At 48.4% G+C, this 23,114-nt stretch overlaps 1 protein-coding gene across 1 annotated transcript in view; it reads right to left on the bottom strand.

Moving 5' to 3' along the window:
• Positions 1 to 23,114, bottom strand: part of Lerp (lysosomal enzyme receptor protein) — a 73,468-nt gene that overhangs the window by 7,902 nt on the left and 42,452 nt on the right. The window contains exons 19-34 of the mRNA XM_077682684.1: positions 22,875 to 23,065; positions 22,323 to 22,403; positions 21,780 to 21,999; positions 21,154 to 21,519; positions 15,604 to 15,655; positions 12,719 to 12,881; positions 12,185 to 12,311; positions 11,934 to 12,056; positions 9,768 to 10,033; positions 8,509 to 8,715; positions 7,711 to 7,857; positions 7,281 to 7,472; positions 5,980 to 6,181; positions 5,665 to 5,741; positions 4,730 to 4,887; positions 1,115 to 1,266 (exon numbers count right to left, since the gene is read on the bottom strand). Of these exons, the coding sequence (XP_077538810.1) occupies positions 1,115 to 1,266; positions 4,730 to 4,887; positions 5,665 to 5,741; positions 5,980 to 6,181; positions 7,281 to 7,472; positions 7,711 to 7,857; positions 8,509 to 8,715; positions 9,768 to 10,033; positions 11,934 to 12,056; positions 12,185 to 12,311; positions 12,719 to 12,881; positions 15,604 to 15,655; positions 21,154 to 21,519; positions 21,780 to 21,999; positions 22,323 to 22,403; positions 22,875 to 23,065 (2,724 nt within the window). The remainder of the gene's footprint in view (positions 1 to 1,114; positions 1,267 to 4,729; positions 4,888 to 5,664; positions 5,742 to 5,979; positions 6,182 to 7,280; positions 7,473 to 7,710; positions 7,858 to 8,508; positions 8,716 to 9,767; positions 10,034 to 11,933; positions 12,057 to 12,184; positions 12,312 to 12,718; positions 12,882 to 15,603; positions 15,656 to 21,153; positions 21,520 to 21,779; positions 22,000 to 22,322; positions 22,404 to 22,874; positions 23,066 to 23,114) is intronic.

Raw genomic sequence — 23,114 nt, 5'->3', positions numbered from 1 at the left:
GTGCCTCGCACGCAGCTACTTCCTTTAATCCACCTGCAAGGCACCGGTGATTCTATTCTCAACCCTATCAGATTGGTCTTCGCACATTTCTCGTTTAATGTCGACTCTGTTCACCGACACACGCGGTAAACCATGCCAGCAATCTGGTAAACTCAGCTCCACAGACTTGCCAGTGTGTTGCCATAGCCAACATCAGCAAATCAAAAGGAAGGGCGATGCAACAGCAAAAATGAAGGAAGCTCACACTAACGCGCTAGACTTGAAGGTAGCGAAGCTGTACGCAACCTTCACGACGGTTTAAGTCCACGATTGCAGCCCATTTGCTTCTTTTCCACTGCGACAAGTGTGAGCTTCCTTCATTTTTTTGGAAGTCATAATCACTGGACGTCACCTTGGAGGGGCGTACGCTATGACGGGTCTTTCTCCTACCAAGGAAGTGTTGCTACGATAACGACAAACACTGGAGTTTTTTTCCTCTTTTTTTTTGCCAATATTGACCAATCTCTTCAAGCATGGCTTGGCAAACGCGCACCGGAAATGCTGTGCGGTCACCACAAGGCATGCACACACGGGCGCTAGGCATTTTCTTGGTTTCTCAACTGCCGGGCGGTCGCCGCAATCTTGGCCAATCTCCCTAAGTGGGTATGCTTGGCTTGACAAACGTGTGCTAGGCATTTTCTTGGTTTTGTTAACTGCCAGGCGGTTGCCGTGAGGCCCGCGATCACGTGCGTGCACTCAGCAATTTCTTGGTGCTTTTAACTGCGGACATGAAAAATTACGATTTGCTAAAGAGCTTCGCTCTGATAAAGTTTGAATGCACTTGTTAAAACTACATGTAAATCAGCTGACACACAGCACATGGCCTACACATTCTAGACTACTCTGGTAATGTAATTGGACAAGGCTTACAATCCACTAGAGCATTTTAATCCATATGAATGACCGATATGGAATTAGAATGCTTTATTACGGCAGTAATTTCATGGCAGCAACGTTCATTGCACCATAATTTGACTGCAGCCCCATTTTGTGTCCCCCAACAGGTTTTCTTAACCTTTGCCTCACTAGCTCGGCAAGGGACTAAACTGAGTTTGGATAAAATCAGCCAACTTACCGACAGCGGAAAGTTTGAGCGACTGTGCTTTCCCGATGGTGAAGTCATGACCGCTGCGGTCCTTGCTACGCATGCAGACTGCAGCCGAGCTTGGGCAGGACTGAGTATGCGTGCGGTCGGCATTCATGTCACCGCACACATTGATCCAGTACCTGCACAAACACAAAAGTATGGCTTTTACTTTGCTGTAGAAGACTTTATAAAGCTTTTTAACAACCGAGGGCAGAAAGGACAGTGGCCATGTGTATGAGCAATCCAATTCAAGACAACTTGTTCAGTAACGTAAAAAAAAAAAATAATGTTCATACGTATAAAACTTTAAATGAGATGAATAGTTTTTTTGGTACGATTCATATTTATTTGATTAGAGAATTTTGTATTTAAAGTTCTTGAATACTATTCAGTTTCGGTCGAGTATTTAAGCATATCAGAAATCTTTGGGCTTCAAGAAAACATGCTACGTGCAGTGGCTGCACAACCAGCCCCCAGATATGCTGTGGCCCCACCACTCCACCCAGGAACGTCGCGCAGTGGCGAACATTTAAGCCCAAACATTCGCTCCTGCTCTTTCTTCTTTTTCACATTTATTGTTCGACCATTTGAGCTACTGTTTATGAAAGACGTATAACTTTCAGAAACAAATAGATTGATTGAGTCCCATAAGCATGTGCACTTGTCAACAGCATCCCGTGATATGTACAGCTGAAAGCACTCAGTACGGGATATCTGAAGACACTTTATTTTGCTTTCCAAATATCATAAGGGGGAGACACTGCTCTTAAAATTATTTCTTTTGATTTTTAAGTAAACTTTGTGAAACTGGTCAGCAGTCTAGCTGCTTTTCCCCCACTGATTTCAATTATGCTAACATTTTTTGAGTATGTCAATTAGTTTCTGAAATAATTAGATAATTAGTCATTTTTGGAGGAACAATATACAAAACAGTGTTGGCCATGAAACTGTACTCTTCATATTTTCCAATACTGTGAAACCCCGTAAAAGCAATAAGAGAATTGGTTTTTTTGGTGCACCGCTTGCAACTAATTTTACAGCTCATTAAACTTTAGTGTTTGAAATGTGCCACTAAGAAACCGATTTTCTTATTGCACTCACCAGGGTTCATAGTATACTGGACAATATAAAGATTACAGTTTTATAACAAACACTGCTTTGCCTTTTGTTCCTCCAAAAATGACTAACTACCTCTAATTACCTTTGTAACTGATTGACTTATTAAAAAAATAATGGCATAGGTACTTGAAATCAGTAGGGGAAAAGCAGCAAGACTGACAAGTTTCACAGAGTTTGCTTAACAATTAAACGAAGCTGTTTTACGAGCAGTGTCTTCCTTAAAGGCCAACTGCACTCAAATTTCACCTCGGCCAAATTTGTTTTTAATGCGTAGTAAGTACCCCCAAATAAGCTGAGACACAAGTGGTAGCCCCGTGAAGCGCCTCGTTAATCAGTCAGAAGCGTTTAAAAAGGCTCCGCCGCAGACCACTCTGCACCTGCCGGCGGATCGCGCAAACAGCCATGACGCGCCTGTGACGTTCCAGCCGACGGTGGCTTTTTCCTCTGGCCAGCCACGCAGCGGGAGAACCGGTCGAGCTCTGCTGCCCCGTGCGCGCGTAGAGCTTGCGCGCAGACATTCTCCCGAACTGGTGACCGTCCGGCCGCTCGCTGGACGGCTGCAACGTCACTGCAATGGCCGCGCTCTCCTCGGTTTCGGTTTCAAAATCGCCGATTTTTGCTGGCCGCTTGTGGCGTCCACGTGCGTATTTCAGCTGTTGTATTTTGCATGTTGCTTTCTTTTTAAGCAGACTATACGGAAATAGGGTTTTCAAGAAGTCGAAATTTTGAGTGCAGTTGGCCTTTAAAGGGACACTGAAGTGAATTTGTCAAGCTCCCGTTTTTGCTTGCACTGCGTAGACTGGCTCAAATTAGCACACTTTTCATCGTTTATCCGGTTGACAAATCTGTAATTATTTTACAAAGCGCGAAAGAAGAAAAACTACCATGCGCGGTTTGCGGCGGCCGCACCAACTAAGGCTGTGACGTTGAGAGGAGGGGCGCCGTGATTGGACGATGCCCAAGGTTAGCAATCACACAAGTTTCGGTTTCGGTTCTGTAAAACATAACCAATGGCGTTGTTGGATGGGCATTCTCAATATCTCAGTAATCATCGTACCGCGCTTCTGCCATGTTGTCGGCTGTAAAATGCACAAGATAAGCCTCCCAGGACGGCTTGTAGTCGTAGCATTCACTAGCCGAGACCTACGCAGTGCATGAACGCCCTCCGCGTACCCGCAGACGCCCAAATGTCATGCGCTTTTCCCCCATATTTGGAGCTTGCCTCCCTCATGCCTGTATCGTAAAAAGCGTGTTCGCACCAGGCCAAGGGTCTGTTCATTCTGGCCTGTGCCCACTGCCTGCAAGCAGTCGGTGCTTATGGCAACAGCACGCCAACGAGAACTCGCTAGCGCGCCAGTGCCAGCCTGCGCGCGTTTTGTGAACTAGTTCGTGTAGCCATGCACGTTGCGGCCCAAAAAAAAGGTGAACTCAATATAGAAAGCATCGACGGAAAACAAAAAAGTTAACTTACAAAAAAAAAAAAGCACGTACCTGCGGTGATTCGACCTCGTAACTTGCAAAACATTCGCGGCGGCATACCTACGCCTCAGACCACTGAGCGGGACGCAGATACCTTGCTAATATAGGGTATATATTGTACAACCGGTTTACACTTTTATTTAGTTTTGGCATTTCAAGCAGCTTAGGTGACTATTTGTTGTACTGCATCGTGCAGTAAGCGTCGCCCGAGTTTCCACAGTAGCTCACGTCTAGCAATTGCATTTCGTAGACGGAAAAGCGTTCGCAGATGCGTAGTCGTGCTGCTGACCGCTGTGCTTGTTCGCCCAGCGCAAAAAAGTGCTTCCCTCGCCCTAGTTTTACGCTGTACGGTAAAAATATCAGTTGATTTTATTTCCTTAGTACCTATATTGACTTCGCTGACTCTTCTCCCGCCTTCAAGAGGCCTTATATTTTCCTACTGGCGTACCAGTCAGCGAAGCGTCGCATGTGCGCTTGTGCAGCTAGCGCTTGTGTGAAGCGACCTTGACTTGGAGCTAGATACAGTGTACAAACAAACCAAGTAAAGAAAGGCACATTCTTCCATTCACAAACATGTCCTGGCTTCGTTTCAACTAAGCGAACGAATTGCGACCAAGCAATTTTTTTTAACCTCCTTGATTGCGACGACCCGCCGGCGGCCGGCGGACGAAACGCTGGCCCGACTGACTCTGTCGGCCGGGGAGCCGTGCAGTAGCGCAGCCGTGGCGCAGCCAATTGCCAGCTCATCCCCTCCTGACGTCACATGAAAACGCCACAGAAAATGGGCGAGCGTAAAGAGAGGAGGACAGCATTTTCGAATTAGTTTTTCTACTAAATAAAATCGCGTAAACGCGCCTAGAGTGGTCGAAACATGGCCTGGGGACTCCGGACTACAATTTGCGCTAGTAATCCCGCAATGTTTACATATCACTTCAGTGTCCCTTTAAGTTCGATCACAGAACAAACTTGTGCAAGCCTTTCTCTATGAAAAGGTGAGAGACGCACGTGTTTCCCTCCGGGTCGGTCACGTTCCTCACGTGGCTCACGGAGGCCAGGAGCCCAAAGTCGTAGGTGTTGTCGCCGGATGTGATGATGCACTGCCTGTGGTCCGGCACACAGAGCAGGCTGGTCTTCCAGATGAATGTTGAATGGCAGGCATGCTTCTGCATTTACGGAGAAGAAACAACACACGCGACACTGAAAACCCCACACACAACCACCGGAACTTTTTGCTGCATTCAAAGTCCACTAGTGTGTCTTCAACCAAGTATGCAAAAGGATCTAGGAAACATTCAACCCCCCCTTCTCCCCCAAAAATATCCTCACACCTTTGCGCAATGTAAAAGCTCTACTCAGTCATGCATGGATAGCACAATAAACTGCATTGAAGGACATTGTGATGAACAAATTGAGTGAAACACATCCACTGCAACTACACAAGAACAATGCAGAATACAAAGAACCATAAAAAAAGAACCATAAAGAAGCACAAGTTGATTTTGTTTGCAACTGAAGTTTTCCCCCGAAGTTCGTTCAGAAACCAGCTGAGTGCGGGAAATAGGTGTGCTCGCTGGAGTGCAGATGACAATGTCCCCCAAGTACAGAAAGTAAGCGCCCATCTCGCATCGAAGCAGCTTTGCTATAGCAACATCCTGGATATACACCATACGTAACATGCACTATACATACCTACATGATTATATGAGCGATACGTTGCATATCCATGATGGGAGCACAAGCACGCTTTCGGAGTTGAGCTGAGACGGCTTGATTTGCTTATGATGCTCCTTTGCTTTCTACGATACAGTCATTTGCTTCTTATGCTACTTTGACTAACGCACCGAAACGGCAGGCTTGAACCTCCCAAGCTCACACATCAGATGTACACGTATCGCATCCCAAAGAGCTGAATAGCAGGTTGATTGATGAGATCAACTCACATGCTCTAAAGTTGGCACGCCGATTCCAGCTTGTTCGTCGCACTCAAATGTCACTTCGGCAGAGCGGGTCAGCGCTTCTGCGGAAGGGAAAGAAAGAAATAAGCAGCACACACTTTACGAGGCCTCTTATGGTTTTCTTATGGCAAGGTTTCTCATAAAACAGCTACAGCAAATCTTCGCATAAAATACCACATGGCACTGCACTCGGCCATGAAACATGCAAGATTTTTGCGAGCTGATGTATGCAAGTTTCATGGGCTAATGCCACGTCTACTTCTGACATTCCAGGCTTGAAGGGGGCTGAACATGACTTACTGCTGTCGTCGCAAGTGCTCCCGTTGGTGTACTGGACTTTAAGGGTGCCTTGGATGTAAGTGAAAGAGCTCAGCGCACCGTAGCTGGTATGCTCACTACCGGAGATCAGGCACACAGAGCTGTTCTCGCAGCCCAAAGCCCTGGGCTTTGCCTGCCCACAGACGTCCAGCATGAACTTGCCCTCGCCACTTTTTTCAGGCACCTGTATTGTGTGGAAGATGGAGAGAGGAGCGTAGAATTAAGACTAATAAAGCAAGCAAAAAGAAAAACTTTCAGGTGAACCCCAGCAGCAAGTTTGATTTGTACACCCCCATGCACACACCAAATAATTTCCCAATGCATTTGTATTCTTTTATTACGGAATACCACCATGATATCTCAACTATAAGTAGACATTTATTCCAAGTTTGTTACATACTCCCCAACAGTTACGCACAGACACACAGGAACCAGCAAAAAAAAGTTTCCGAAACAAACTTTTTTCACAGAATTCCACTTCAACAACACTTTTACAAATTACACAAATTGAAACGTGCTTTCATCGGCTATTTCTGCGAGTGAAGAGACTGATGATGACAATGATGATGAAGCGCAAACCAGAAGCCAACTCCAAAGCTGTGACCCTTGCAACACCACTCGTGTCACTTTAGCAGCTTAGGATGGAAGGCTTCTGTTTTTTGTCGCCAATGAAGCAGCACGTTGCTGTCAACAAGGTCAAGGCAACAGTAGTGCAGGGAAGGACAATCGACCTTGCAGGCAGCTGCTTTTGCAGACTCTGCAAACAAACAATTGCTGGATTTGGAAGAAAGCCATTTAAGAGCCCTGTCATCCTATTGCTTTAGTGCATCCACATGTCTTGATCTAGAAGTTCATCTTATGAGGAGGTAAGCAACTGAAAAATAATGAAGAGCCTTTGTAACAATGATTATTTTCTGGCCAGTGAAGAAAATGTTGCAATGGAGTCTGCCTCATCTACACCCACATCAAAAGTGATTGATTGCTTTTGCCACAATAAGAAATACATTGGGGTTTACAACGGCAATGTTGTGGTGGGTAGGCTCACAGATTTTTCACATTAAGATTATTTTTGTGCTCTCTGGTTGACTCTCCACTGCCCTCAGTCAATCTCGTTGCTTCTTTTTTGTGATCGAATGAATGACAACCACCAGTTTCCAAATCGCAAAAACGAAAAACACGAGTTATGGCATTAATATTGTTTGCATTGACCGCACGCTCTTCTCTACGAAAAGTTATGGACAGAAATGTCAGGTGGACTTTAAATGCACACACCCCGTACATACCTCAAACACTGAACTGTCTCCACTGCTCTTCAATCTGGAGAGGTCAAAGCTGAGGCCATGCTGGGGAATGCTGAAGACGCACTGTTCGCTCGGCACAGCTTTCCTGTCTATGCCAGGGCACACAAGATTGGTTCTCCACTCAAAGATGTACAGGCAGCTCTCCTTGTCTATGTCAAGCAGCAGGGGCTCCTCCTGTTGGCAACAACAAGCAAAAGGATTGCACCGATGTACCGGAGGCATCTGTCGTGGTTGCTATTTAATGAGCAAACTCATGGAGAAAGCTAGCACGGAACTAAAAGCCGTCAAATAAGAGGCCACACCACTGCAGTGCAGTTTGGAAAGCACTGGTGAAAAGGGGGACATTTAATTTGCGTTAGATTACAACGAAAAATTCTGCAAATTAAAAATGGGGGTGGGAGTTACTACTCACCACAGTTGTTGACGGATCGCAGACGAATATCACCCTAGCCCTGTTGGAGACTGAAGCGTTGTAGGCGCACTGGGATCCATTCACATACAGAAGGGTGACGTGACCTTCAAAGTCGTTGAATGGCTCCATAAACACCTCTCCCAAGCTCTGCAAATGGGGAAAAAAAAGTGCTCTTTTTACTAGATGGTAATAAATTTGTCCCCATACATTAGCTGTTCCCTACAGCCTTAAACCGGGAGAAAAAAAAAAGTACGGAGAATGAATACTGCTGTGCATGTTAGAGAAGGAACAGCAACAAACAAGTGCTACTCACCGCTGAAGAATTAGCATAACTAGCATTACTAGTAGTAGCAGCCCATGAATTTGCTCCTTAGCTCTGTGGGAGGTGCCTCCAACAAGTGATTCCAGTTTTGGGCTTGACACATTAGAGAACTGGTACAGCTTAAGGTAACCCACAAGTGAAGGCTGTGAATTCAACAGCAGTTAGGGGCCCTTGAGTACACACAAATGGACCATCCGGGAAACAAAATGGCTATTAGGGGTAACAGGGTGGCTACCGAAGGATGGCATCAGGTGTAGAGAAGCACCATTAACTTGATGGAGGGAAGAAATCACAAAATTTGAGGTAGCGACTGAACTATGGCATTGTGAGACTGGAACGGTAGGAGAAACATGGGGGAAGGAGGGGGGCTTTCATCCTGGAGAGGACACAAATGAACTGATGAGGCGCAAAAGTTCAGAATCACAGGCATGGGGATTCAGACGAGAGGAGAGTGTGGTGGAGAGTCCTGTGCCCACCTCGACGGAGCCGGTGTCCTTGGAGAAGCGGACGAGGCCCGCGTTGGCGAGCATGTGGTAAGGTGCCACGGCACGGACAGGCTGGCAGACGTTGATGTAGTATGTGTAGCCTGGGTCTACCAGGTTCACCACCGTGTGCCTGCCCCTGGCGGCGATTAGGGGCGACAGGTCGTACTGTTCCGCCCCTTCCTCCACAATGCAGTGCAGCTGCAACGAGACGATATGTGCACGCCCCCGTTAATAAAGAGTGGCTCTCGCACTGGACGGCGTTCACACGCACGCACAACTGCACAGCATTCAGTATTTTCCCCTTGCAATTTGTTTCTGGCTTATGCAGTGGAACCTCCTTGATGACTACCCTGACGATCCGTTTTCATGGAAGTTAGGTGGCGAATGTCGAAGTGTCGCTGTAATTTCTGCAGTTCCAACATACCTACACAATGTTTTCAAGACCCCTCCCTCCTTTTTTTTCAGTTTCTTTGAGAAATGCTGGAATAAGGTCTTATGGCGTTAAACAGCTGTAACTGCCAAGTGTGGCAATATGGCCTACACTGATAAAATGGTGTGATAAGGCAACAGGGCAGAGTGCAACTCAAACTGCAGAGAGCCTTAATCAACACCTTTGGGCCGGAAAAAAAAAAAAAAAAAATTTTCTCGTGCTTAAAGGTGTTGATCACAGAGCACCAACTAGCTCGAACCCACATGCTAAGTTGCACAGAACCAACAGAGTGGCCACAGAAAAAATGGCACACTCTCCTAGACACACATGGTCTTGGGAATGGAAGCACTACTTCAAGGGCTGTCAAGGATTTCTGGATTGCCTCAACTACTCATCCCCCTCCACTTTTGCAAGAATGAGGACCAGGATACTGAGCAAAGCTTGACGCATGGGGCTTGATCACCCCCAACTTGGCAGGCCTTTCCCTGAGCAATCCTTGGATTGATTGATTGATTGGTAGTGGTATCCCCTTTGAAACGGGGTGATGACGCGTCATCTTACCACGAAAAAAAACTAATATATCTATACATACTAGCACTGCTCTGAAGGCAGGCACAGAATTTTTTTCTTCTATTGCAGGTGGGAGCTGTCCTAGGCGATCTTCCTCTCTCTGCTTTTCGTCCACCAGCATTCTAATCTTTTAGTCGTCTCGACAGCCTTGAAGTTAACTCCCTCCCCCTGCAACTTGGAATTTCTGCCGTTCTTTTCAATGCTGCTGAGCGCAGCGTAGCCAGTGCATCGATGAGAATGCCCCACTCACCACCCTACGGCATGCGCGCTCCGTCTGCCAGGCGAAGTAGTAGACGCAGTCGTTGTCCGCGTGGATCAGCTGCGGCCCCAGGTGCGCACGGCCAGCCGAAGAGCACCCGAACTGGATCACACTGCGCCGCCTCTGCGACGGCCGGCCGGGGCACGCGTCGCCATCCGTGTACTCCAGGAAGATGACCCCTTCCTTGAAGTGCACCTGCCCACTGGCCTTGCCCAGGCTCACAGTCCGACCGGTTGCACCATCCTTCAGACACATGCCTGCGGAGAAGGACAAGGTGATGCAACAGGCCTTTCCTTGCTTTGTTTTGTTCTTAACCCAGGCAATGCGAGATTCCGTTCCTTTGTGGGCACAAGCCCGGCAATCCCTGCATATACAGAGCACCATCTACTGCTTTACTTGACCAAGCGCCCCCTGGTTCAAGCCCCGGCAATGCCAATATTTTTTTGTTTGAAGACCCGAGATATATTTTTTTTAATTGTAAATGTTCCCTTAGCTCAATTCCGCACATTCTTCTCATAAATAAAAGTGGTTTGGTATCTTATATGTCGGTTTAGAGGGTGGGTGCGGCATTACAACATGTTTAATTAGAGCTTTGCCATTCACAACAAGGAGCTGGCCGATATGGTTTCCTCACGCCAATGGTTTGGAATCCACTCCTAACACTCCGAGCAGTCCAAAACTGTTGAACGCGACAGAATTGTTTACTGCTGCCGATTTCAAAGTGAACTGTCAATAACAAGCAACATGCCCATTCAGCGCACACCAAGTTTGTTTGCTCCTTTTAACCTTTATGCCACTACGGCTAGGTATACAGGCAACAAGCCTACTAAACGGCACCTTTGCCTTGCAAGTCATATACAGTCTAGGCTCATTACAGCGGATCCGGCAACAACGGACTTTCGGTTACAACAGACAGTTTCTGTTGATTTGTCTGGTCCCCATGCATTTTAAATGGAGTCCACTCCGCTCATAACGGACCCGGCTAGAGCAGACTATCGGCTACAACAGACTAAATTTTAGGCGAAAATTGTTTCGACTCAATATTTATAGCGGACTTCCGCGGGGCCGGCACCCGATGTGCTTTTTATTTGTTTATTTTGGCAAGAAAACTCGTGTCTGGCAACATTGCTGGCAGTCGGGTCGTTGGCGCAGATAAGCCAAGCCAGTGCCAGTGGCTTTTTTTTTTTTTTTTTTGTGCAACCAGCGGCATGAGTGGCAGGGCAGCTGATTTCACTGTCGGATGAATTAAGCGTAATTAACGCTGTCGATCATGGGGAAAAACAGGCCGACATCGTCAGAAGTACAGGCCTGTTTAAGCAGACAGTCCGCTCTACCGTCAAGAGCAAGGCCGCTGCCGATAAACGCGACTCTGGTGAGATTGAAAACAGGGCTATCGAATGCTCGAAGTGGTGCACTCAGAGGCGAGTCTGCCCTCGTCAGTTTTTTTCGGGTTTTATGTAATAAAAAACACGCATGCATCGTTCCCATTCCGTTCGGTGAAAAAGGTAAGAAATGCCTCGAGTAGGGGGGTTGTTCCCCATCCATTGTGTGCGCTGGTAACCGTACGCAGTCCAACTGGTCTAACTTTCGATTTTACAGCTGTAGACTAAAATCGCTAAAAATGTGGAAACTGCCTTGACGGAACGTCAGGCAGCGATCCGATTTGTTTCATGAACGGTTTCGGGAAAACCTGCCTTGTCGTGAGGGGATTTAAAGCAGCCTAGCTAATGCTGATGGCCCCGACTGATGTTTTATAGCTGGTTAATAATTGCACCTAGTTATATTCTTGCTTTATTTGCTCAGCTTATCATGTGCCTTTACACGCTTGACTGCATGCGCTAGGCCTTTTCCAAGTGCTAGTGCTAAGCTTTGGAAACGGTGTTTACGCGATTCTTTGCCCTCGCGCGAACACTGTGCAGAGGTGCTGCAGGCGTGTAGAAAGAACAAAGTGTATGTACTATGCATACGCAATATCGGTCGAAGTACCCACTTTAGAGCTCATACCCCCCCCCCCCCCCCCCCCCTGTCGGATACTGCATACTTCGGCTACAGCAGACGTTTTTTTCCGGATTCAGAGGGTCCGTTCTAACGGGCGTAGACTGTATAAAGGCACACAAATGCGAGGCAGGTGCTCGCCCATTGAGAAGCGGATCTCACCTGAGCCCGGCCCACAGAGATCTTGCGGCAGGGGCCCACAGACTCTCATCGAGTACGTGTCCTTGCCGCTTGTCACGTTGACGGGAGATGCAGTTCTCAGCACCGACAGGTCAAACTCTTCGCCTGAATCACAAGCGAAGAAGCGGAGGATACTTCAAACAGAACATTCAGATCACTGGCAAAAACGCTAGATTCAAAGACACCGCACTGGGTTCTGGACTCTGTCCCAGAGCGGGGCACCGGGAACTCACCAGTGATGGGGTGAACAACCGTGCAGTTGTCGTAGACGGCATCCTCGGCCATGGGGCAGGCATACGCTGTGCGCCACTGGAAGTAGTACGTGCACCCTTCCTCCCGCAGGAGGATCGGATAGCCGGCCTGGAAAAAGAAACGCCCCTCTGCTTAGTGCACACAGCGATGTGTTCTAGAGTTTAGCACTTGCGAGCTTTCCGTGCAAGTGGCACGCATGACACAAATACAGTGAAGGATCTGCTGACTGCCTAAAGAGAAACAGAGCCTCTTGCATGCTCCCAGTTGCATCACTTCAGCTTCGCACCAACTATCCGTTCTGGCTCCTAACATGTCACGCACACCCATTTGGTCTTTAGTGCTTCCCATCTGCCACAAGGGTGGCTCAAGCACAAAACACATTGCTCCCTTGACATTAATCCCTTTCAGTTCTGATCATTCCCTTTCTTCGGCCCTGACCTATTACTCCAACAGACAAGCCCACAATAAGAAAGGAGTCCCCGTACTAGTGTTCCTTGAGAAAAGCCACAACTCACCCGGTTGTTCCGGTCGCACTCAAACTCTATGACGGTCTGCATGCGCATAGGGGGGCTGCGAGGGCTCCTCTTTCGCTGGCAGATGTCACCAGACACGTACTTGATCTTCACAATGCCGCCCTCGACAACGGGCGGAGACTGCACTTGGCCGAGATTGTGGGTGCTGCGGAACAGTCGGGAGAGAGGTTTGAGTGGAGAGAGCTCAGGGTCAGAGGAGCCTGGCTAAGCAGTCATTAGGGAGGTGCATTATCTTGTGTAATCACTTGCTGCCAAATTTTGCTTTGTACATGTAGGAGTGCCACACTCCTACATGTACAAACAGTCAAACCCGATTATATCGAACTCCCAAAAAAAAAAAAAAAAAAAAAAAAAAGCCTATCAGTTCGATATAGGGGATAATTCGAAATAAGCAAGCTAAGGAATTGGACATTATAAAGGCACATAGATATTATAAAAACACTTTATTGGTAATACTGCCCTACTTCCGCACGAAATAGCCCTGCATCTTCTGCTTGAATAACCTCTTTGGGTGAGACAGTACGAAGACTTCTCCACATTGCCAAAGGGTAGGGAGCAGTTGAGGCCGCAGTCTTTCCCATTTGCGAAGATGCGCCAGACTAGAGCGAGTGCCCCAATCACTTGGGATGTTGCGGGCGAAGGATCGTCGTTGCTTCCCTCGTTATGCCCCCTTTCACTTGCGCACAGTACGAAGTCGGCAATGTAGTCTTCCAAACTCTCCCGTGGTCGTGACACCATCATGCACGCTCACAAACTTGCCGATCATTGATCCATCAACGGCGTCTGGAAATTCCAAGAGCTCCCTCCACATGTTGACAACACCGGTGGTGGCTTCGTTGCACTCCTCAGGATATTCGGTCATCACCGGCACGCACAAGTCGGCAGATTTGAAGCAATTGCGGGTGGTTTCTTTAGTAACTTCTGCCCAGAACCTACTTTGACAAGGTGTTCTCAGGAATCTCGGGCGTGATGCGGACATCCAACTTCTCACCAAGTTTTACTCGATTTAAGACTGCCAGCTTCACAGCAAAAGGGAAATTTAGCCACTTCGCGCTAGCTACAGCCACTAGCTAAGCCTTTATTTAGGGACACTAACGCTAGCCACTACAGCTACCCTTCCGGAAAAGCCCACAAAGAACAAACGAAAATGACACAAACACAACGAACTAAAAAGAAAAGGAAAGCGCGGCAGGTGGGCTGGCATCATTTTTTGCAAAGGGAAGGGGTGTCGACGACTTGCCTTACATGGCACGATGGCGCAGTCAAGAGAGGGAGAGCAAAGTGAAGGAAGGGAAAGAGCCCCCCACTGCCCATGAGCGGCTGGGTTAAAGCACCTTTAGGGGTGTGCCCACGGAATTTCTCCTTTGCCCTGAGGGAAAGCCAACTTGGGGGGTGGGCACTTCTGTGGCATTTAGCGTTTGATATATCGGTTGTCACTGGTATTTTGGTTCGATATAAGCGTAGTTCTTGCTATACTGTATTTTTGCGATTCCAAGCACCCCCGATTTTAAAGCAGCCTCCCCTCCCTACTTTCTGGGAAAAAATTGGAGAAAAAGTTTGCATGCGGATCTAAGCACCTCTTTTTCTAAGCAACCGTCACAAGATGGATGAATACCAGACACGCGGAAGCGGGCCCGATTACAAACCACTCCAATGGAACAAAAGATGACCTGCTGGGAGATACTGAGAGCAGCAGCCCAAGCACCACAATTGACCCGAATGGTGGTGAGGGTGACGTAAGCGGTTTGTTCACCGTCTGTACTTATTTTTTAAATGTTAGCCAACTCAAACATTACTCCTTGCGCCCGTCTCGTCGAGATGAGACCGTTAAAAAAAAAAAAAAGCGGAAATGGGGGGCGATTTAGGTTTTTTTTTAATCTAAGCTCCGCCCTCACTTTGGGCATCGCGATCATGGGAAAAACACGGTGCCTAAGATCAAGTAAATGCAGCATATTCTCACTGTAAATGTACCGTGTCTAGAAATAGTTCGACATGAAGGGTAATTCGAAGTAAACGGATTTGATATAGTCGGGTTCGACTGTAGGTATCAGTTGCAACAATAATTCGTTTACATAAAACCATTATTTTCTGCAAGATCAATCACGAGAGACATTACAATTATCGCATTGGTGTTTTCAAAATGAAATGCACTGTAGCCATGAAAGGCAGCCTGAAAACAATGCTCAAAATAGCAGAATTATTTATTTATTACAGACACTTTCAAGGCCGATAGGGCACACCAGAAAGGAGTGGTAAAATTCGAGAATGTTCATTTTTACATCGTTACAGAATAATACAAATGTGCATACGGCTATGCTATGAACAATAGGTGTTATGTATGGCCATCTTGAACACGGCTGTATCGGTAATGGCTGCGATGGCATGTTTCGATAAGTTAGCTGGCACCACAACAAAAACTTTGAGGTTTCCTTCCAAAGAAGCCTGCTTAGAGGGGCCATGGTATGCTTTACGCAGATTACTGAGCAAGCACCCACTCTCCTCCTATTTCTCATTAATTTCAAGACGCCACTTGAGATCCAGCAAGACCAGACTCCAAGGAGTTCTTTGACAGATTTGGACACAATAGATCCTAAAGATTTAACCAAATGTCTATCGCTTCACACTTTTCTTCTTTCTGTTATAAAATGTTCTCGCTGCCCTCTTGAACATAGCGGCAAACGTGAACACCTGGCAACTAGCAATGCCACTACGGCCTATCTCGCTCACTAGACGAAACAATCCCCAGTCCACTATTTCACACACACACACACAAAAAAAAGGCAGATACAAAGTTGCCCCATCGAAATGTCTACATTAGCAGCCAAAGACTAGCAAAAAGAAGGAAAAAATAAGCCTGAAAAACTCACATGTGTGGCTTCAGGACAGCACAAGCCCCCGCTGTTTTCACACAAGCAGAACCTGAAGGAATAGGGCAAAACACCAAGCCGGCATGAATTGATTCAGTCAGTCAACCCGAGAAAGAAATGAATGCAAGGAGCTGCAAGAGACCGTGAAGCCAGACGAAAAAAAAGGTCACGTTTCATTGAAAACACAGAGCAAGGCAGTTTTACAGAGCACAGGTACACAGGACACAAGAAGCAAACATGACAAATGCAACGGCTTGTGCCGAGAGCTTTTTTTTTTTGTATTGCCCAGTCAACATCCATGCTCTCACAAAGGAAGAATTCTTACAGGAGGAATTCTTACAGGAGGAATTCTTGCACTACGCAAAAGAACAGCAAAAGCACAGGCAGAAAGGCAAGGCTGTTGTGCAGAAAACAAGGCAGTGCTACTCACGGGCATCGGCTGGAAGCGCTAAATGGACCAAAACAAACAAAAAAAAAAGAACACGACACACGAAATAAGAGCATGCAGCGCAACAAAACCAGCTGCTCGTGAACTTTAGACGCTTGTTAAAGGGACACTGAAGTGAATTTGTCAAGCTCCCGTTTTTGCTTGCACTGCGTAGACTGGCTCAAATTAGCACACTTTTCATCGTTTATCCGGTTGCCAAATCGGTAATTATTTTACAAAGCGCGAAAGAAGAAAAACTACCATGCGCGGTTTGCGGCGGCCGCACCAACTAAAGCTGTGACGTTAGGAGGAGCGGGCACCGTGATTGGACGATGCCCAAGGTGAGCAACCAAACAAGTTTCGGTTTCGGTTCTGTAAAACACAACCGTTGGCGTTGTTGGATGGGCATTCTCAATAACTCAGTAATCGTCGTACCGCGCTTCTGCCATGTTGTCAGCTGTAAAAATGCATAAAGATAAGCCTCCTAGGACGGATTGGAATCGTAGCATTCACTAGCCGAAACCTATGCAGTGCATGAACACCCTCCGCGTACCCGCAGACGCCCAAATGTCATGCACTTTTCCCCCATATTTGGAGCTTCCCTCCCTCATGCCTGTGTCGTAAAAAGCGTGTTCACACCAGGCCAAGGGTCTGTTCATTCTGGCCTGTGCCCACTGCCTGCAAGCAGTCGGTGCTTATGGCAACAGCACGCCAACGAGAACTCGCTAGCGCGCCAGTGCCAGCCTGCGCGCGTTTTGTGAACTAGTTCGTGGAGCCATGAACGTTGCGGCCCAAAAAAAGGTGAACTCAATATAGAAAACATCGGCGGAAAACAAAAAAGTTAACTTACAAAAAAAAAAAAAAGGCACGTACCCGCGGGGATTCGAACTCATGACATGCAAAATACTCGCGGTGGCACACCTAGCAACCCAGACCGCTCGGCCACGGAGCGGGCTCCGCTACCATCGATAATATAGGGTATATATTGTACAAGCAGTTTACACTTTTCTTTAGTTTTGGCATTTTAAGCAGCTTAGGTGACTATTTGTTGTATTGCGCTCGTGCAGTAAGCGTCACCCGAGTTTCCACAATAGCTCACGTCTAGCAATTGCATTTCACAGACGGAAAAGCGTTCGCTGATGCGTAGTCGTGCTGCTGACCGCTGTGCTTGTTCGCCCAGCGCAAAAAAGTGCTTCCCGCGCCCTAGTTTTACGCTGTACGGTAAAAATATCAGTTGATTTTATTTCCTTAGTACCTATATTGACTTCGCTCTCTTCTCCCGCCTTCAAGAGGCCTTATATTTTCCTACTGGCATACCAGTCAGCGAAGCGTCGCATGTGCGCTTGTGCAGCTCTTGTGTGAAGCGACCTTGACTTGGAGCTAGATACAGTGTACAAACTAACCAAGTAAAGAAAGGCAAATTCTACCATTCACAAACGTGTCCTGGCTTCGTTTCAACTGAGCGAACGAATTGCGACGACCCGTCGGCGGCCGGCGGACGAAACGCTGGGCCGACTGACTCTGTCTGAAGGCCGGGGAGCCGTGCAGTAGCTCAGCCAATTGCCAGCTTATCCCCTCCTGACGTCACACGAAAACGCCGCAGAAAATGGGCGAGCGTAAAGAGAGGAGGACAGCATTTTCGAATTAATTTTTCTAATACCGTATTTACACGATTGTAGGTCGACCCTTTTTTTTCAAATATGACAATCCAATGTTGGGGGGTCGACTTAGAATCGAAATGGAACCGTTTACCGCTAGTAACGGCAAGAGAAACGAGAAATCGGGGGTGCTACGAGTTGGGGACAGCTTTGCGCCCTCTTTCCCATGGTTATGGTCTAAAGTGTGAACCGCATGGGGCGTTTTGTGCTCGCGAAAATGCGCCGCGCTGACACTGCCGCGAATGCCACCCGCGCGCGCTGCGCGATCGGCGGCGGCAACATGGCGGCGTCACCAGCCGCGAAGAGGTGCGCGTAGCTTCAGCGACCGCTTCTAACCGCACTTTAAGATATCACTGAAGGCACAAACAAAGGCGTTTGAGCAGGAAAGGAGAAATGTGGTCGAAAACGACACTAGCATCATCCGCGCCGCCACCGTGGTAAGCCTAAACATCTCCGGCGGCGCCAGCCAGCTGTCCCGACTCCCGAGCGCTTTCAAACTGCCGGCATGAAGAGGCCGCCTCCCCAATGGGAGGCGCGCTCTTCGTCAGGCTTCTCCCACTGCCGCGCTCGTCACGCGTAATACCGAGGTAAAACGTGTAGAAGCTGCCGCGCGCGCGCGGAATCGTTGACGCGGGCGTCGCCGCGCACGAATCGCGTGCAAAAATGCGTCAAGAAGCGTTTTATTCGTCTCTAATAAACAAAATGAGTATTAGCAAATCCCTTGATTCAATGCGCGGCGCTAACGTAGCCCAAATCATATCAGATTGTTCAGTACACTTCCGAACGCGATGGTGGGAGGTTAGTCGCTCAAAAGAACTCGCGAGCGGCCGCTTCCGTCAGCCGCCATGTTTGTTTTGGTATCGCGCGGCAGTGGCGGCAGTGGCCGCTGCCGGTTGCTTCGATGGTTGTCATCTCGCAGCGAATGTTTTTTCCCGCTCAACCCACGGCGCATGGTTATTCCGGGTGCCTATACAAAAGCTTTTCTTTTTTAACAAATACCGCGCATACCGCGAGCGCACCACTCTTGTGGAGCCGCCGTGTGGGTCGACGGAAAAGCTTCTCTTTGTGATACGATTTTCTAAGCGGCGCTGGCTTTTTTTTTTTTTTTTTTTTGAGAGGTGCCATTTTTTGGGGGTCGACCTACATTCGAGTCGACTTACAATCGTGTAAATACGGTAAATAAAATCGCGTAAACGTGCCCAGGGTGGTCGAAACATGGCCTGGGGACTCCGGACTACAATTTGCGAAAGTAATCCCGCAATGTTTACATATCACTTCAGTGTCCCTTTAAAGCAGGCACTTGTCGAAGCAAGCAAAGCGATTGCAGAGCCCAAGTCAACACCACATAGACAAAGAATAGAAACATGTCAAATCTGAATCTCTGGGGCAATTTCATAATTACTATTAAATGCAAGACAATACAACCACAGCACCTTTTGACTTTTTTAACCCACTCAAGTTTACAGCTCTAGGTCACTCCAAAATGCTCCCTGAAACACGAAAGCGAAGCAACAGAAGGGCTGCTAATCATGCCTATAGCCGTAGCACCGAGCCAGCCATTTAGCTGAGCTCAAAGACCCAATTCTTGCATTAGCTCGTGCCACCTTGTTCCAATGGTATGTTGCAACCTACTGCCACCTTCGAAACACTCCACCACCGTTGCTGCCCATGCCTTGCATGCTGTTAGACATTTTGGCACAACAGGCATGCATACTCGCACAAAGACTGCAGAAGACCGAGGTACTACAAAGGTGTATGTACTGAGAGGTATAGAGTTACACAGAGAAATACCAATAGACATGAATGGGTAGGGGTAGGGACACACACGGAGGTCCCAGTCGCACAGTGTGATGCGCCACACGACTTAATTGACTGAAGAGTTTAACACACTGAAGCTACGCCTCAGCCATGAGGCGCGCCGGTGTACAGGGCTCCAGATTAGTTTAGACTACCTGGGGATCTTCAACAGGCATCGAAATCTCTATAAACAAGCATTCGTCGCTTCTCGCCTCCATCTCGAAAGCAGCTGCCACAGTTGGGATCCTTGGGCACGGCAGCACAACACCTCAGCCATTCTTAAGTACCGTATTTACACGATTGTAAGTTGACTCGCATGTAAGTCGATCCCCAAAAGTTGCATCTCAAAAAAAAAAAAAAAAAAAGCGAGCGTTGTTTAGAAAATTGTATCACAAAGAGAAGCTCTTCCGTCAACCCACCCGGCGGCTCTACCATCAATGATCAATGCTACCACAAGAGCAGTGCGCTCGCAGTATGCGCGGTACATGTTAAAAAAGAAAAGCTTTTGAATAAGCACCTGGAACAACCATGCGCTGTGGGTTGAGCGGGAAGAACACATTCGCTGCGAGATGACAACCATCGAGGCAACCGGCAGCGGCCAGTGCCGCGCGATGCCAAAAGAAACATGGCGGCTGACGGAAGCGGCCGGGCGCGATTTACTTTTGAGCGACTAACCTCCCACCATCGCGTTCGGTAGTGTACTGAACAATGTGATATGATTTCGGCTACGTTAGCACCGCACATTGAATCAAGGGATTTGCTAATACTCATTTTGTTCATTAGAGACGAATAAACCGCTTCTTGAGGCGTTTTTGCACGCAATTCGTGTGCGTCAGCGTTGCGCAGGCGACTTTTTCATGCCTACGTCGCCGATTCCACGCGCAGAAGTTCACCTTGGTATGACGCGTGATGAGCGCGGCAGTGGGAGGAGCCTGACGACTTGCCCTAATGGGGAGGCACGCTCTTCATGGTGGCAGTTTGAAAGCGCTCAGGACAGCCGGCTGGCACCATCGGAGATGTTTAGGCTTACCACGGTGGCAGATATATGATTGGCACGTCACTAGCAGCACAGATGATGCTTTGTAGTGCCGTTTTTGACCACATTCCTGCACAAACGCCTTCGTTCGTGCCTTCAGTGATATCTTAAGAGCGATTAGAAGCGGTCGCTGGAGCTACGCGCACCTCTTCACGGCTGGTGATGCCGCCATGTTGCCACCACCGATCGCGTAGCGCGCAGCATGCGGGTGGTATTCACGGCAGCGTCAGCACGGCGCATTTTCACGAGCAGAAAACTCCCCATGTGGTTCACACTTTAGACCATAACCATGGGAACAAGGGTGCAAAGCTGTCCCCACCTCACAGAACCACTGATTTCTCATTTCTCTTACCGCTACTAGCGGTACACGGTTCGATTTCGATTCTAAGTCGACCCCCAACATTGGATTGTCAACATTGGATTGTCAAAAAAAAAAAAAGTAGCCCTACAATTGTGTAAATACAGCATGTTTAGCGGTCCTTTATCATCTTTGGTTTTTGCGCTCAGCATATTTAAGAATCACAAACCAACTAGCCCCGCCAACAAGTTGTGTTAAAGTACTTTAGCTACTGTAATGGGAGCACTGCACAAGACATTCCAACAACGGCACCGTGCATGCCTGCTCCCTTCACCTGGGCTGTAGACGATGCTGCGGCAGACGTTGAGGACGTACTTGACCCCGCTGGGGGCCCTGACCTCGTAGTTGCCGCGGGGGTCGGACAGCGGGGACAGGTCGACCAGGCCCGCCGCTCCCAGCGACACGGTGCACTCGCTCTTGATGATGGGCGGGCACGCCAGCAGGGTGCGCCACTGGAAGGTGTAGGTGCAGTCGTCCGACTCCGACAGGAACGCGGGCCCCTCCGCACCCATGGTGGAGTGGTCGCACACGAAGGTGATCACCGTGGTGCGGTTGAAGCCGCCCTTGCAGCCGCCCGCACCCTCGGCGTAGGTCAGCGTCACCAGGCCGTTGCGGTACACCAGGGTGCTGTTGGGCTTGCCTGGACAGGGGGGAGGGGTCAGGGCAAGTCAGGTCACGGAATTTCGTACGCCCACTGAAACTATTACAATGAGCATCTGCTGTGAGACAAATTAAAAGATCACTCATGAGAGCAATGATGAAACAACGCCGGTTCTGTTTGCTTTTGACTTGCCACAATTATGGAGGCACCCACGCCTTAAGCACGACGACAGCTGCCGGCTACAAGTAATACTGTAGCGGTGTTTTGTCCCCAAGTTATTGACCGACAGCGTTCCCCACCTGCATCTATGCTGAAGTGGGCTTCAGAGGGCTTGGTCTGGCACACAGCAGCTCCCGCACAACCCGGCCGCAGGGTGTTCAGCGGCTGGCAGACGTTGATCAGGTATGTGAAATGAACGGCCTGCACTTCGTAGTCGCCGGCGGAATTTCTGAGCGGCGACATGTCGTAGACGTAGCCGTAGCGTGGATCTTGCACCTTGCAGTCTGATCCCGCTGCCATCTGGGAAAAAGAAAAGGGGCATAGGCGTCGCCATCAAGACAACCTGATAGTAATCTCAGAACTAAATTATCACTGCAGACAATTAACAGATTCTAAGACACAAGTCCCTTGTTGACAAGAAGAAGATGAAAGTTGCAATGAATAAATAAATAAAAACTTTTGACAGAGTTCAGAGTCAGGGGCAAGACGGCAACACTCCAAAGTTGCAAAGTTTAAACTTGATCAACAGAAACTCAAAAAGCAAAAACCAGTTGACTTGCTTCCCAAAGCAATGTTGAAATACACTCAATAACAAGTACTCAGCAGTGCAAGCTAGCACTCACCCTCAACGGACAGGCTGCTGGGGTCTGAAAGTCAAACAGAGTCTCGCAGTCTTCCGATTCTCCAACATAACTGGGCCCAACCTGCAGAGAAAAAAGTATGTAGAAGTGTGAGCATAAACATGAGCTGCTTAACACCAGCAACAGAAATTCCAAAAAGCCCAATTCAACTAATGTACTATTTGAACATTGTCTCGCATAAGTATCACCACGACCTGAAGCTAGTGTTGATTGATTGTGGGGTTTAACGCGCCGACGCTTGATAGGTGATGAGGCGTGCCGTAGTGGAGGGCTCCGGATTAATTTTCTTTAAAGTGCGCCGAAATCTCAAACACACGGGCCTTTTTGCTTTTCGCCTCCATCAGAAAAGCAGCCGCGGCGGCCAGGAATGGAACTCGCGTCCTCGTGCTCAGCAGCCTTAGTCACTGAGCCACCGTTACGGGTGCTGAAGTTATTGTCGGTTTGACTGAAATCTGCATATTGGCCCGTCACCAAGCCCAGGACAGTTAGTTTCTTTGAGTGGGTAGGTATGAGTCTGTCCATGCTGCAACCTGCCTGGCTTTCGTCGCAGAGGAGGGAGACGACAGCCTTGCGAGAGCGCTGACCATTGGCGCAGGCAGCACCGTTGAGGTACTGCACGAGCACAGCGCCATCCTTGGTGACGGTGGGCGTACCAAAGGGGTTGCCCCAGCTGATGCCCGCCTGGCTGGAGTGCGTGCCGGTGGTCTCGCACGCTGCAACACCCGCTGCACACACACGCCCAAATCCAGTCACTTGTGGGCACATTTGGCGGTG

This window comes from Haemaphysalis longicornis, unplaced genomic scaffold, assembly GCF_048455015.1.
Source record: "Haemaphysalis longicornis isolate Haplotype H1 unplaced genomic scaffold, Haemaphysalis longicornis Haplotype H1 scaffold_9, whole genome shotgun sequence".
Taxonomy (NCBI): domain Eukaryota; kingdom Metazoa; phylum Arthropoda; class Arachnida; order Ixodida; family Ixodidae; genus Haemaphysalis; species Haemaphysalis longicornis.
This window is presented reverse-complemented; position numbering and strand designations above follow the sequence as displayed.